Genomic DNA, 16,180 nt, shown 5'->3' with positions numbered 1-16,180 from the left:
AAAGTCTGACTATTTTTAGATTTATTGATTTAATAAGATTTATAAATTACTTTTGAAACTATAGTTTTTAGTTTTATCACTTTTTAGAAAACATTTCACACGTCGCATCTCTATATTATAAATCTTTGTTACGTATATTTCATGTACAAATGTTTTTAACCTCATAAAATATATTTCAAAAGATCATATTTTAAATCATAACTATTCCTTTTTACATTTTTACTTATAAACGTTTAAAATAAATCTTGAAAACTATTTACAATATAATGTAAAAATTGGAAAAATTTACATGATATTTCAAACATTTAAATTCACTATCACAATAATTTAATACATAAAGGCAATCGAAGAAATGTTTGCATTACAATATTTTGTTGAAAATGAGTTCTCCTGCGACATCACGAAGGATCATAACCAAGTAACAATAATCTCGGTCAACTTCTTAATTATTTTGTTTTTCGTGTGCAAGTGAAGTACAGAACAATGAACATGAGGTTCATAATTAATGAAAATCACATTAGAGGTCAAGAAGCTTAAGGAATTTTGGGTCCTTGCAATACTATTTGTTAGATCTCTTTACAATTGATCTCGTTGTTTAGTAAAAAAAGTTTCACTTTAACCTTTTCGTTAGCTGTCCAAGAAAAGAAATTAAGCTATTAAAAATTTAAAATAAATATGAATATATGAAAGAGTCGAGTGCATGAATATTACGGGGAAGTCCCTGCGCCGACCAAAGTTTTGTTTGCCGCCCACTTGTAAATTTCAAATGACAACCGATTCTCATTTCTCTTATATATATATTTTCTATTGTTGAGAATTCTTTTGAAATATACATCTGCTCCAATAATCCTATAATCAAAGCTTTGAAGTTAAATACAAATTAGGATTCTGTTTTAAAAAATCAAGCTCAAGTTTAGTCCTTTTTCACTCCTTTGTAATGAATTTGATTTGTTAGATTTTCTTGAAATATTATTGTGTTCGTATGTCTTCATGTTAATCTACGTTTTGTATATTTTTGATAAGTAACATACGTCTTTTTTTTTTTGGATAAAGGCAATTAACATACGTCTATGTAGACAACTAAATAGGTTTACATACGTTTTGGCATCGGTACAATCCCTAAGCACTGTAACAAAAAATTACAATGCTCTGAATGAAATCCCCCACGTTAGTTGCATCAGCTAACTTCACTGATTCACAGTCACAAGGTACGATCCCTGAGCGCTGTAACAAAACATTAGATATGGTCAAACTCATATCTTATGGAAACAAAAAGATCTAAAAGATTTAAACACGAACTTACATTGTTCACTTCGACTCCACGATTCATGAAAGCTTAAGAAATTTTTTTTAAGTAATAGAAAGAGAGGGGAGTAGTTGCAAAACCGCCGCCGTCTATCTAGGGTTCTCGGTGGAGTTGCAAATTAGAAAGATGAAGATTTTATATCCTTTAATAAAAAATGAAGGGAAAGCAAAAAAAGAAACAAAAAGGCCGAATTTGTAACTCGAACTCGTGCCTTTAAGGCTGTTTAAACCACCGAAACCACTAAACCGAACTTATTTTACACAATGGCTCTCAAAATATATAATACATATACGCAACAATAGATAGGTGTTTTTTCACAAAAGCATATACTGTATATTCGAATTTTAGTTCAACGTTGTTGGATTTTGAGATGCTTAGATACATTTTTATTTGGACTTTGTCTTTATTTTTTTTGGTGAGATTGGACTTTGTCTTTATGAACATACAGTTATGTTAAAGCAAATTTTCATGTTTGCAAGATTTGCATTATAGATATACTTTTATTCAACATATACTAGCTGAGTTACACGCACCTTGCGGGGCCAAATGAATTATAAAAATATTTTTAAAATCTTTATACAATAAAAAAAGTTAATACAAAATTAAAAGATTTAAAATTACTATAAACTTAATGCAATTAACTAAGAACATTGCAAATACTAATATCGAATGGAATAACAAATATCGAATAAACTATAGATATAATATCAGATATATTACAATCGAAACTCTAAAAAGGTTACATCTATTTCATTATTAATTTTTTCTTTTTATAAATCAAGTTTTTTTCACGTTCTTAATATTATTCTTTTCAATTTGGTGATACATATTACATATAATGAGTTTATTTCTTATTCAATATTTCTTATTCTAAATCATAAAAGAATCACATATAAGAACAACCCAATCTTTAATAATATATTACAACTTAAAAGAAAACATATCAAACTTAGAGTTATTCAAATTCTTGAAAAACACACTAAAATGAAAGAAAAAAACATTACAAACTTAAAAGCCGAGATTTTTAGTAGTTACACATGTATCTTAGGTTAAGATCCTTTAATTCTCATCAACAACCTCTCCAACTCTATCCGAATAAAGAGTAGATGCAAATTCAAACCTATTTGGAAAAAGCAAATAGTTAAACTAAAGATGAATTTAGCAAGCATATTTTTTTGGTGATACGTAAATGAAGATTACATGAAGCTATCCTTGTCAATTTTGGAAAAGCCATGATTGATGAAAAAAAACACTTTGAACACCAATCTTCGGACATTAGACATAGTTTTCCTAATGAAAATATGTGAATATTCATAAATCACAATACAAACAATAAAACATAAATCAAATCATCCTCCTCTTCTTCATCTTTCCTGTCATCCTCATATTCGTCATCTTCTACTTCATAGAAATTCTCATCTTCTTCATCCTCTTCTTCTCATTCATCGTCTTTGTCTTCGTCTTCGTCTTCCTCTCCTTCATCACATTATTTCTCAAAATCGTATTTACTCACACTTTGATTTAGAGTCATCACTTTCACCACTTCCATCACATTCGTCTTTGTTTTCTCCCTCGGCCGACCGTCGCCCTCGTCCACATCAACTTCATGGGCACTAATACTATCACCTTCCACACATACAGTCTCGTCTTTGCCTGATTCTTTTCTACTTTCTTCTCCACCAACCAAATCCTCATCATTATCACTGTCACAATCATCCAAAAACGCACCATCTTCATTTTTAGTATCCAAATTGGGTTTTAGACACAGCTAGAGTAAAGTCCGGAGATAATAATGATTTGGTACGAATTCATCTTCGTATTTTTCTATGTGCGTCTCGCAATCTTTTAGATCCTCCTCACAAGTCCCAATACTAACAACCTCACCGATCACATCTAACAAACCATTCAGAAAATTATACAATTAATTTTCACGTAAAAAAAACTGAAACTTATTTAGATATATAACAAAGAACTAAAACATATAAATCAAAAATAATTTATACAAAAAAGAAAACTTACCAACCAAGTAATATCATCGTAATGAACACCATCCCAAGACGTGTAGAATCAACGAAATTGAAGTATTTGCAATCCCCAACAATCTCCATTTTAGTAATCTTAGTTGCATGTATTGATGATTAGTAGCTTTGGATGACCCAAACTGATCCACAACCTTAAATTAATCAAACTGAAACCAATGACCAACAAAAATCTTAGAAACAAAGCGATTATAAACACCACCTCTCAAAGAAGTTTCAACCTTTGAACCTTTTACAAAAAAAAAAAAAAACATTGTGAACACTACTTTTAATAATCGAGTGAAGGAATTTTTTTTTAGAAAATCACAAACCTTCATATCTGATAGAAATCATCACTAAACTCATAACAAGCCCACCGAAGTTCTGTCTCCATAAACACAAGACCTTGACTCGAATTCTCCATTCATATTTTCCGAATTGTTGCAAAACGTGAGTGAAGAATTGAACAAAGTGGCTGAGGTATAGAAACATAACATTAATGTGAAGATAGAAGATTAAAGTTTGGTGTATTATAATTCTAAAGTCTATTTTATGTTGAATGGGAAGTTGTGGACGAGAGAAGAGAAGGATCATTGTTTGGCAGAGCCAGAGATATCGTTCAAGTTTTCTTGGGAGATTTTTCGTTTCTTAATGTCATAACTTGTGATGAGCTTCCAGTGGTGATAAAAGTGGCGGGAAGGCCATCAAGAGTATCATGAAAACAAAATCTAAAATAATTGGACGACCAAGTGTCCAAGCACATTGTCTTTACTTTATGACGAAATAATAATAGGAAGTTTTTTACTTGTTTCTTTTCCACTTTCACGTTTATACGAGCTAAACTTCGATTCTTGTTTAATTAATCTTTTGGCTCTACCATTTGTTCATTTGTTTATCGAGCCTAGTACCGTCAACCATTAAGAAAATTCCAACAAAGAGAAATCAAAAGAGAAGAGAAGAAAGAGAGAGAGAGAGATGGTGCTGAGAAAGATTGATGATTCCAAAAGGAATCCAAAAACAAAAACTATTAGGTTAGAAGCTTAAGAAACAACATTCATGGTCATTTGTGTTGATAGGCTCTCTTCGTTGTTCTAGATTTGTTTATCTGTTGATTTATCTTCGGTGATGATTGATAGAATATTTTTGTTTCATGCAACTTTCCAAATTTTCATACGGTCAAGAGTGTTGAGTATGAATTTTTTGATTTATGAATATGTTGTAAGACTTTTAGCCATCTGCCTACTTCTGAAGAATAGTAAATTAAATGTTCTTTAGACTAGAGAAATATAATTTAGGATTTACTCGAGAACAATTCTCGTGAGTTTTTTTTTTTGTTTTTAGTGATTTTGATAATTTTTAAGAGGTTTTGTTCTCGTTTCTCATGACCAATTGATAATTGGTTTTATATGATAGTATCTCTTTTCGCTAAATTCTTTTGTTTGTTTTTCAGAGATCATGGTCCATTTGTTTCTTATAATAGACGTTATTCCGATATTGCCAATTTTTACAATATATCCAACATTTTGCCAATTTCATTGAGGCGTAAGAGGGAAAGGATTACGACAGCTGTACTGTGAAGAAATCTTGCATAATATTTTAGTAATTTCTTTTCAACCTACTCTAAGGGAGATTTCTTATTTTTGAATCTATTGATTGCTCGACTAATTACTCGACTAATTACTCGATACACTTAACCGCAATGCAGTATATACGGGGTCGATCCACAAAGGCCAAAAATATTTTAAGGATTTCTTAGCTAAAACGGGAAGGTTGTTTGGTTGGGTTTTCAACTTGTGAATAAAAAATGCAGTGAAAATAAACGATTAAACTTATATGATAAAAGGTATAGGGTCATAGGGTATTTCAGAGATCAACAATAATGGGAATATGATACCAGGAATTCAATAATAAAGGACCATTCTCGAACATATACACAAGATTATACTAATTCTTTCTCAAGACATTAGTAACTAAATTCAACTATTCTATTACGAACTCTCGTTTGTAATTTCCTAATTAAATTCACATTAGAATTAGGTCCATTTGGTCCATTTGGTCCACAATGTATTCTAACATCAACTCTCGTTGGCTAGAAATACAGTACTCATTTTACACTCAATCATGCATTCTATTGAACACTTTTGATACGTAGAAAAACTTATGTTCTAAAACAGGGAGATCAATCATATTTTATCACTAAAAACATGTAAACCGAAGAGCCTGAGGATGAAGAATTCCTAACAAAAATCAAACCATCAAACCATTGAATTTCCTACTTAGAACGTAAAACCCAATTGAGAAACTACTCACACATAGTAACAAGAATAAGACAAAGAGATGTGAAATAAAACATGATTCAATTGAATAGAAATGAAATAGGGTTTAGAAATCTTCTCCAAGCTGCCAAGAAAGATCAATCTCTAATCCCCAAGGTGATGGCTTACAAAAGAGCTCTCCCAAAAGTTGCTGAAAGAAAACGTGAATTGTCAATAGAAGAAAATAGGATTTCAAAAACATAGAAAAGATCCATGTTAACCGGAACAAACCGGGTTAAAGATGAATATTTCGCTCAACGGAAGTTGACTCGCCCCCTCTTTGGTCGGGTGTGGATAGGTAGGGTGGATTGGACGGATCAGCAGATGTTTTGACTCGCCCTACTTCTGGTCGGGTGAATAGATCGGATCGATTGGACGTATTAGCAGATGCTTTGAATCGCCCTACTTCTGGTCGGGTGAATAGGTCGGATCGATTGATTTGAACGTATTTTCTTACTCCTAGAGCGCTTGTGGATGCTTTTTTCTCCAAACTTTATCCATCTTCATTGAAGCACCTGAAATAACTAAAAACGAGTCGACAGACTAAAAAAAACATTTAAAAGACGCTTAGACTCGACAAAAAACTCAAAACTGCTAAAAACACAACACATCACCTACTATAAGGGAAAGGTAATTTCTTGCAAAAGTTTTGCCATAAAAGGATTATGACAGCTACTAGAATCTTGCAAATTACATATTTAACTTACTATTGTTTAGGCACATGTGGACTAAAGAAAAATTGATGATCCATCTAATCAAGATCATATTAGAGTTAATCTATATAATGATAACAATCCGAATAAACTTTTTTACGGTTGCGATTTTTTGTTATAATTCTTCACAATATTTTATCAGAATAAATCTTTGCTATGATTATGTCATTTGGTTGTAAACTCCTTATAATATTTTTTAAAACTTTAATTACTAAAATATATTTAAATAAATTATTACAACCGTTTAATTGAACCAAATTACAACCATTTAGAGCCTGACTGGTTTAAACGCAGCGGTTGCAGTTGTGGAAGTTTGCGGAAGCGGGCGGTTGCGGCTTCAAGCGTTACCAAGCGTTTTGAACGACTGGTTTAGCGTTTTGAAAATGGATGCGTTTGCGGGAGTTTTATGACTGACAAACCAGCGAGTGTGGTAGCAGTTAAATAAAAAAATGACCAATATAAATAAGAAATATTACTAAAAATAAATAAAAACACCAATATATTATTATAATAATATTAGAAAATTTGAACATGCTTAATAATTAAAACCATAAATAAAGTACTAAATAATTATTCAAAAAAAAAAAAATTGCAACAAGATATTACTTTATGCATCTGGTTTAACACCAAAAATTGCATCAAGTAATGAGACAAACTACAAATAACGTTGAATTCGCGGATTTCCCAGAGTTCTTTTACAAATATTATAAAATTTCTTCAAGGTACGGTATCCAAACGATTTTTAACACAACTCCAACTCAAATCAATTCCAAACTGGTCGTTAATATTCTTAAGAATATTTTTTCTTTGAGAACCACTTAGAAATCTGATTTTGGATTCTTTCTTTGGGTTCTTCCGTTTGTTTCTCCACAATAACCTGTTGAAGTAAAGTATATGTGATCTCGTCAGACCACATAAATTTTTGAAATATTAAAATATATTTCAATAAACTATTCTAGTCCAGTAAATTATAAATAATGTATAAACATGAGGTGATGAATGAATAAAAGGATATATGATACTTACGTTTGTTTCTTGATTTTTATCAGTTTGGGTGAAAGACATAATTGAGAGATTAGGGTTTCAAAATATTGATTAGCGTTTTCTGATGAGAATGTGATACAAAGATGAAGATATATATATATATAGGATTAATATATATTATAATAGTTATAAGTAAACATGTTTTTTTTAAATCTAACCGCTACCGTCTGCAACCGCAAACGCTTGCGGAAAGGAGTTTTGAAATCCAGCGATTTGGAGCGGTTCGAAGCATTGCAACATTTTGTTTACTTGACGAACCATTGTAATTTTTAGTTTATTTTATAAACCGTTGTAACTTTTAGTTTGTTTGAAGAACTATTGCAACATTTGGTATATTTGATATTTACAGTCGCGTCTCTCGGTATAACTCTTCATAGATTATTATTTTTCAAATTTTTCATTACTATAATATATTTCAATGAATTGTTGCTATTATTTAATGGGATTTAATTGAATTATTACAATATTTGGTTTATTTGACGAATCAGTACAATTTTTAGTTTATTTTATGAATCATCGTAAACTTAGCTTATTTGATGAACTGCTGCAACTTCTGATATATTTGATATGAATCGTTGTAACTGTTAGTTTATTAGATGTATTATTGTAACTTTTGGTATATTTGATGAACCGTTACAACACTTGCTTTTTATAAAAAAAAATTATGAGCATTAATTAAATGTAAAAAAGTAGAGTAAAAATCACTTAACAACAAAAATAATTGACCAAAACACAGCCTCAAAACTCTAAAATTAAAGAATGCTCTCTTCTTCTTTTTTTTTTTTCTCTCGAAGCGCTTTTTACAGGTTTACCATCATGTCTTATGATAATAGAAATGGCAACAAATACTTCTGAAGATTGCGTTTTTGAATCTTATAATTTGTTTCATATTTTTTTTATAATCATTCAAAACTATATATTTAAAAAAAAATCATTTTTTCTATTATGACTATTCACTTTGTTTTTTTCATTAAGATTGCGTTACTTTACCATAATTTTGTTTGGACAGGAAAGTATGGTTAGAGTAAAAAACATACTAAAAGACAATTACTCTACTTTACATTAATATTGATCCAATTAGGAAAATAGTATTTTCTGCTAAACTTTTTCTATTCTCCTTCCTCTATCTTTATCTTCAATGCTCGAAAGTTTTTCACCTAAATACAGTGGAGTAAACTTTTACTCTCGATTTGATGTTTATTGTTTAGCCAAGTTACTCAATTTTACTCTAAAACCATCAATCACACCCATCATGTTTTTTTATACATATTAATTGTTCAATGGATCCAAATCTTAGTAACCAACAATTTGAAATACATTGAGAAGGTTAATTAACATATACTATTTTGATTTTTAATAGATTTATTGATTTAGCAAATGGACTACTTTTAAAAATATGGTTTTTAATTTTATCACTTTTTAAAAATATTTCAGACGTCACATCTTTTTATAATAACTCTTTGTTCCGTATGTTTTCACTTATAAAAATGTCTTTAGCCTCATAAAAAGTATTTCAAAATATCGTGTTTTAAAAATAATTCTTCTTTTCTTACATTTTTACTTATAAACATTTATAATAAATTTTTAAAAAACAATTACAGTATAACTTTAAAATTGGTAGGATTTATATGATATTTCAAACATTTTAGTTCATCATCACGATAATTTAATACATAAACACAATCAAAAAAATTATTGCATTACAATATTTTGTTGAAAATCATATTCTCCCTCGACATCGCGGTGGCTCTTAACCTAATAATATAATCTCAATCAACCTCTTAATTTGTTTTATTTTTGTGTGCAAGTGAAGTACATAATGAACATGAGGTTCATAATGAACATCACATTAGTGGTCAAAAAGCTTAAGGAATTTCGGGTCTTTGTATTCCTATTTAAATATTTCGTTTAAGTTGTCAAAAAATTTCAACAACTAAAATATATATATAAAAAAATTATATTGCATGTTACATACATAATATTTACTAATTAATTTGATTATAGTACGTCTTAGCTACATAATCTTTTGGTTATTAGTTTGATTATCTTATATTAATAATTATTCGAGAAAGTTATTCCACAAATCTATCCGTCGGTTGCTTCATGAGAATTTTTTTTTTCCGATTTAGTTTTAAATCTATTAGCCGCGGGACTCAGTGATACGAGTCAAATTACCATATTCTCTTAAATAAAGAGATCGCTACAGTACTTAGAACCTTCTCACGCGGGCTAAGAACATGTGTATTCTTCATAACATGAGGAGTTATTGATTGGATTTTCTTCGATATTCTGGACCGTTTGAATATTTAACAGTACTGGATCCCATTTTCAACTGCCAAAATCACAAGGGAACAAAAGAGTATCAACAAACCATCATTCATCAAAACACAACACAAGAGAAATCAAATTAAATTTGTTAATTTATTTAAGAAATCAAATTGAAAGCATGCACGTAACAAGCAAAATAAGTTAGAACTAATACAAAACAACCCACAAAACCATAAAAGGAACAAACCATCAAAACCTAACAAAAGATAAATCAGTAAACAAGATGGAGAGCATTCAAGTAGGATAATTTTTGAAGCTTTTTCTAACCATTAATTAAGAGAGTTTTTGGATTTGGAACCTTGATTTATACACTACATGGCATGCAGATGAAATCTAAGAAAACGGAAAGAGAACTTTACAAGAAAGTTCCCTTAAACTCAAAAGCTCAAGGTCTCATACAAACACCATCTCCTTTTGGCCCATCCGACTTCCCATATCGGAAGAATGAATTTTTTTTCTTCCAAATACCAAGTACTGAAGATAAAGGTAAACCAAAGGTCAATCCCTAAAAAGAAGGAAACCTAGCTTATCTGTAAACCGTCTTTGACCTTGTATAAATAGGAGGGTTTGTGTTCTATTCAGGGGATCGGCAATTTAATACACAAAAAACCCTAGCTTTCCTCTTGTTTTTGAGCAAAACCTAACTTTTTCTTCAGGAGATTAAAACCCTTTTGTAATCGAGTTCTTGATCAAGTTTTTAAGAAAGAGAGTTAATCGAATTTGTTTTCTCCCTTTAAACAAATTCATTGTGTGAATTATCTATTCAAACATTAACCATAAAACAATTTTTCTCTCTTAAACTTTCATACTTGCATGTGTTCATAAGTTTACACACATTACACATATGTACTAATGTACATATAGTAGATTTCCTCTAGTCACCATACCTACTCTCTTTGACTCTACTTAGTCACTATTTGACCTTACTTCTAGAAATTAGACTTAGGATACAAGCAACCTTACACAACCTTACCTTACCCAGTACCCACTAACAACCCCAACTACTCTAGCTTAAATACAAAGCTAGTATAAGACACATAAACTACTAATGGGCCACAACAAAACATACTTCACCACTTTGGGCATGTACTAACTTCATAGGCCCAATAAGACAAACACACAAAAAGCCACTTCTCTTGTTGACTTTTCTTTTTTGTTCTTCTCACGTCTCTCTCTTGCGACCAAGCCGACCACTTCGTCTTCTTCTTCTAGTTTCCAATCTTCTTCATCATCGTTGTTTCCTTCTCACCGATGTCATTCTTCTTCTTTGCAGGATCAATCAGAAAGTTCAATCTCAACACATAATCAAAGCTTAGAGACGGAACGAGCGAACGTAGAATCCTTTCCTTTGAACTTTAGACATAATACCTTAAATAGATGGGATAAAAGCCATGATAATGATTAATGAAGTTTGTTGATACAAATAAGCTTTTAATACAAATAGTGAAGTTTGAATAACAATGAATTTGATATGAGTTTTCTAAATTCTTCATTGAATAACAAGAGATTTGGAATTATTTGGAATGATTTTACATAAATTTCAGTTTTAATAAAATGAAAATTAAATTTTTTTTTTAAAATCACTAATTGAATAACAGGTGGATTTAACAAAAAAATTCAAAATCATTGTTCCAATACACCCCTTATGTAAATATTCTATATGATCCCGTTAGTTAGGAAAGTAGGTTAAATGATATTCCTATATATATATGCTTGTATATTGAGACTACATCCTTATGAGGGTAAATATAACTTCTTCAAATTCTTAAAACTCTCATCATATTATAGTCACAATGATCTAACGATTGGCTTCGTTCCTGTTTATAAGACAATGGCTTCTTCTTTTTCTTTTTTTTTTCTTTGTTTTGTTTTAAGCTAAAAGTGCTTTCATAAATCAAATCCAGCATAGACCTCTAAATCTTAAGCCAAGTGCTTTTACAATTCAAACATATCATATGCCTCTGAATCTAAAGCTATAAGCTTCTAAATATATTTTTCTTACGTGTTTCTACAATTAAAAAAAAAATCTTGTTATTCTTAAGCCATAGAGCTTCAAATTTTTTTTTTTTTTCAAAGCTTTATTGCTTACTAATTTTTAATATATTTTTGCAAGAAAAAAAAAAAAAAAAGAAGAAAGAAGTAAGAAGAGAGCCATCTTATTTTGTTCTTCCTCAGACAAGGTTCACCATCTTTTGTGACCTCCATCGCACCGTCTTGATCGTCACCCATCACTTTCAATTGTCGGTTCCGCTGGCCCAACACGAGCCATCTCACTGTGTCATCAACACGAGATCTTTGATCTCCGCCATGACCCGTCACTAGCTCTATTGGCCCCAGTTCATCATCATCGTCAAACGTTTCAAGAGCCCACATATATGTGCAGTCAGCGTTTGTCCAAATCAATCTCAAGTAGCTAATCTAGAAGATATATAAATCTTCCATAATTATATTAGTGATTTGTAAATATTATATATGATCACGTTAGTTAGGAAAGTAGGTTAAATGATATTCCTATATATATGTTGTATATTGAGACTACATCCTTATTAGAGTAAATATAACTTCTTCAAATTCTTAGACTCTCATCCATATTATCTTAAACATATGATTAAGATTTGATAGAAAAAATTCATTGGTAGTCTGATATATAATCAGTTGCTAATTATTGTTTCTGACGAGTTAATGACAATTATTTATGCCACTAGTTTTCTCTAATATTTTGTTTAAGTTATCAAAAAAATTCAACAACTACAATGTCAAAAAAAAATTATATTGCATGTTACCCATATAATATTTTACTAATTAATTTGATTATAGTACGTCTTAGCTACATAATCTTTTGCTTATTAGTTTGATTATCTTATAATAATAATTATTCATGAAAGTTATTCCACAAATCTATCCATCGGTTGCTTCATAAGATTGTTGGAAACGATTGGTACTGGACATTAAATAAATATGCAAAACTCAATCGCGTTTAAGTAAAGAATAGGTCTTCAACGTCTAAGAAGAGTAGGTTAATGAATAAATTATTCTATTAAAATGCTTTAAATTTAATCAGTTTCTAATGTCAATTATTTATAATCAATATATCCATAGGTTGATGCATTTTATAATGTTCAAATAAATTCGAACAATATTTAATGATTTTATTCATAACTTTTCATATATTCATATGGTTCTCCTAAATCTACAAAGATTCTTTTCAGATATCCGGATAATTCCTATGCACACATATTTTTCCAATTTATTTCCTCATCAAAAACATATTAAATTTCACCATAAGATCTCATAAGAGTCGCAAGTCTACTAAGAAACAAATAAAATAATAATTAAAAGTTGCCGTGTAAGAACAAATGCCACCAAATAAGCAAAAAACGAGTGTGGATAAAACGTGTTCTCCACCCGCCAATCAAATTTCATCAAAATCTCAAATACATTTCTCATTACACATATCTTTAGATTACCATCCAATCATAATCCTCAATTTCCGGTTCTACTAAACCGGTTTTGACCCGATTTGATTTTTCAGCCTCAAATCTGACAAATCATCATCACAACGATCTCTCCTTCTTCCACATCGCAACCCAATCCCTCTCTGTCTCGAATCCTAATCTCTCCCTCAAGGGTTTGGTTTTTTGGAGACAAAGAGAGGAGATTTGAGATTTGGGTTTCAATGGCGGTTTCAAGTGCTTTCGTTGGTTGTCCAAAGCTTGAGACTTTATTGAATCACCATAATCTATCTCCTTCTTCTTCGTCCTCTGTTTCCCAAACACCATTGGGTCTTAATGGGGTTCGTGTTAGAACCAGACGAGGTTTGATCCAAAAAGCTCGTTGTGAGCTCTCTGCTTCTGATTCTGCTTCTAATGCAGCTAGCATCTCTGCTCTTGAACAACTCAAGAACTCTGCAGCTGATAGTATGATTCTCTATCTCTTAATCTTCTCAAAGTTTGAATTTTTTTTCATGAATTGTTGTTGTAACACTGCATTTGTGGTTGATAGGGTATACAAAGGACAGAAGTAGTATTGTGGTGATTGGACTTAGTATTCACACAGCTCCTGTTGAGATGCGTGAGAAGCTTGCTATTCCAGAAGCTGAATGGCCAAGAGCTATTGCTGAATTGTGCGGTTTGAATCATATCGAAGAAGCTGCTGTGCTTAGTACTTGTAATCGTATGGAGATTTATGTTTTAGCTTTATCTCAGCATCGTGGAGTTAAAGAAGTGACTGAATGGATGTCAAAGGTGCGACTTTTTTCTACTTTGGAGTGTGACTAATGCTTTAGAACATCTTAGAGTGGGATTTGTTAGCTTAAAAACAACGGAAATTGAAGTTATATGTTTAATGCTGCAGAGAATCTATATTGAAATCTGTTTATATACTATAAATTTTTTCTCTTGGTTGTGTTACAATCGGTAACTAACGGATCATATCTCTTTTTTCAGACGAGTGGGATCCCTGTTTCGGAGATTTGTCAGCACCGTTTTCTGTTGTACAACAAGGATGCTACACAGCATATATTTGAAGTCTCAGCTGGTCTTGACTCTCTTGTCCTAGGAGAAGGTCAGATCCTTGCACAAGTGAAACAAGTTGTGAAAGTTGGTCAAGGAGTGAATGGCTTTGGGAGGAATATCAGCGGGCTGTTTAAACATGCGATAACTGTTGGGAAGCGTGTTAGAACAGAAACAAACATTGCTTCTGGGGCGGTTTCAGTTAGCTCAGCTGCTGTCGAACTTGCTCTCATGAAGCTTCCGCAATCTTCACATGCATCTTCTATGATGTGTGTAATTGGCGCTGGAAAAATGGGGAAGCTTGTGATTAAGCATTTGATGGCTAAGGGTTGCACAAAAGTGGTGGTGGTCAACAGAAGTGAAGAGAGAGTTTCAGCTATTCGTGAGGAGATGCCGGGTATTGAGATTATATATCGACCTCTTGATGAGATGCTAGCTTGTGCTGCAGAAGCGGATGTTGTGTTTACCAGCACAGCTTCTGAGACGCCATTGTTCTTAAAGGAGCATGTGGAGACTCTCCCTCAAGCTTCTCCAGAGGTTGGAGGACTTAGGCTTTTTGTTGACATCTCTGTTCCGAGAAATGTCGGATCTTGTGTTGGTGAAGTAGAAACCACACGGGTTTACAATGTGGACGATCTCAAAGAAGTTGTTGCTGCCAACAAAGAAGACAGGTTGAGGAAAGCAATGGAAGCTCAAACCATAATCACAGAGGAATCCACACAGTTTGAAGCATGGAGGGATTCATTGGAGACGGTTCCAACGATCAAGAAGTTAAGAGCTTATGCAGAGAGAATCAGAGTGGCAGAGCTAGAGAAGTGCATGTCCAAAATGGGAGATGACATCAACAAGAAAACAACAAGAGCGGTTGATGACTTAAGCCGAGGTATTGTCAACAGATTCTTACATGGTCCAATGCAGCATTTGAGATGTGACGGGAGTGATAGTAGAACGCTAAGCGAGACCCTTGAGAATATGCATGCTTTGAACAGAATGTACGGGCTTGAGAAAGACATTTTGGAGGAAAAGCTTAAGGCAATGGTGGAACAACAACAGAAGTAAAAGAGAAAAAGAGAAGATGTTCATCTCTTTTGACAGATATAAGATTAGCTTCCCCGCAAACTCGAGTAAATTGCATAGATCCTATAGCTATGGATCTATTTGATTCATTTAATTTGTGTGCAAGAGACTAACAATTCTATCGTCAAGTGTAAGTGTTGTGAAGCTATAAGCGAGCTTGTTGCATGTTTGTTGCTTCATAGACTCGAGTGTAACAGTATTGATCCAAGTACCGTTACATATTTGTAATAATGTATAAACTTTGGTTCATGGAGTATAGAGAAATGTTTTTTTCTAACCTTTCTTATTCAGCTAGAAAATCGCCCACGCTACATGTGGGTTTTTATATAATGGTTTTTTTTGAACAAATGAATGATATATATATATTTTGCAAGGAAATAAAACAAATATACAAACACATAGTAGAAGAATGAAATTTAAAGCATTGTTGAAATTTAAATGGTCGAATGTGTCAACAGTAGCTTTCTTAAAATAATTATTGGCTCATAGGGATCGATAGGCGGTAAAATTCGTTAAATTAAATATGTTATAGTTCGCAAAGATTCAAGGTTGCACACTCGGGTTGGCGGCACCTCGTCTTTACGGGAACTTGCTTTCACCTATCGATCCCTTAAACTTGCACCTGTCCGTATGATTTTTGTAGCAGATGTGCTCCCCACTCCTGATACTGCTTCTCCCATGCTGTCATTATATTCGCAAGTCCTTGGGAAGTCTGATGTGGAATACTCAGGGGCAGAGGTGATCTTTTGACGTCCCAGCATATTTTGCCTAACACGAAGATTCTTCTCGCTAGCACCAGAACAGTTGTGGAACTAGTTTTTAATAGGCCTGTTGATATCTTGAATACGCTTCTAAAAAGTAGTAGCAC

General features: G+C 32.1%; 1 protein-coding gene across 1 annotated transcript; it reads left to right on the top strand.

Moving 5' to 3' along the window:
* The first annotated feature begins 13,056 nt into the window (after nucleotides 1-13,056).
* LOC9324318 (glutamyl-tRNA reductase 1, chloroplastic) lies at nucleotides 13,057-15,589 on the top strand. The gene is made up of 3 exons (XM_002888209.2): nucleotides 13,057-13,641; nucleotides 13,727-13,968; nucleotides 14,170-15,589. The coding sequence occupies exons 1-3, from the start codon at nucleotides 13,401-13,403 to the stop codon at nucleotides 15,292-15,294; spliced, it is 1,608 nt and encodes a 535-aa protein (XP_002888255.1). The 5' UTR covers nucleotides 13,057-13,400; the 3' UTR covers nucleotides 15,295-15,589.
* The last annotated feature ends 591 nt before the right edge of the window (nucleotides 15,590-16,180 follow it).

This window comes from Arabidopsis lyrata (assembly GCF_000004255.2).
Source record: "Arabidopsis lyrata subsp. lyrata unplaced genomic scaffold ARALYscaffold_2, whole genome shotgun sequence".
NCBI classification, from domain to species: domain Eukaryota; kingdom Viridiplantae; phylum Streptophyta; class Magnoliopsida; order Brassicales; family Brassicaceae; genus Arabidopsis; species Arabidopsis lyrata.
This window is presented reverse-complemented; position numbering and strand designations above follow the sequence as displayed.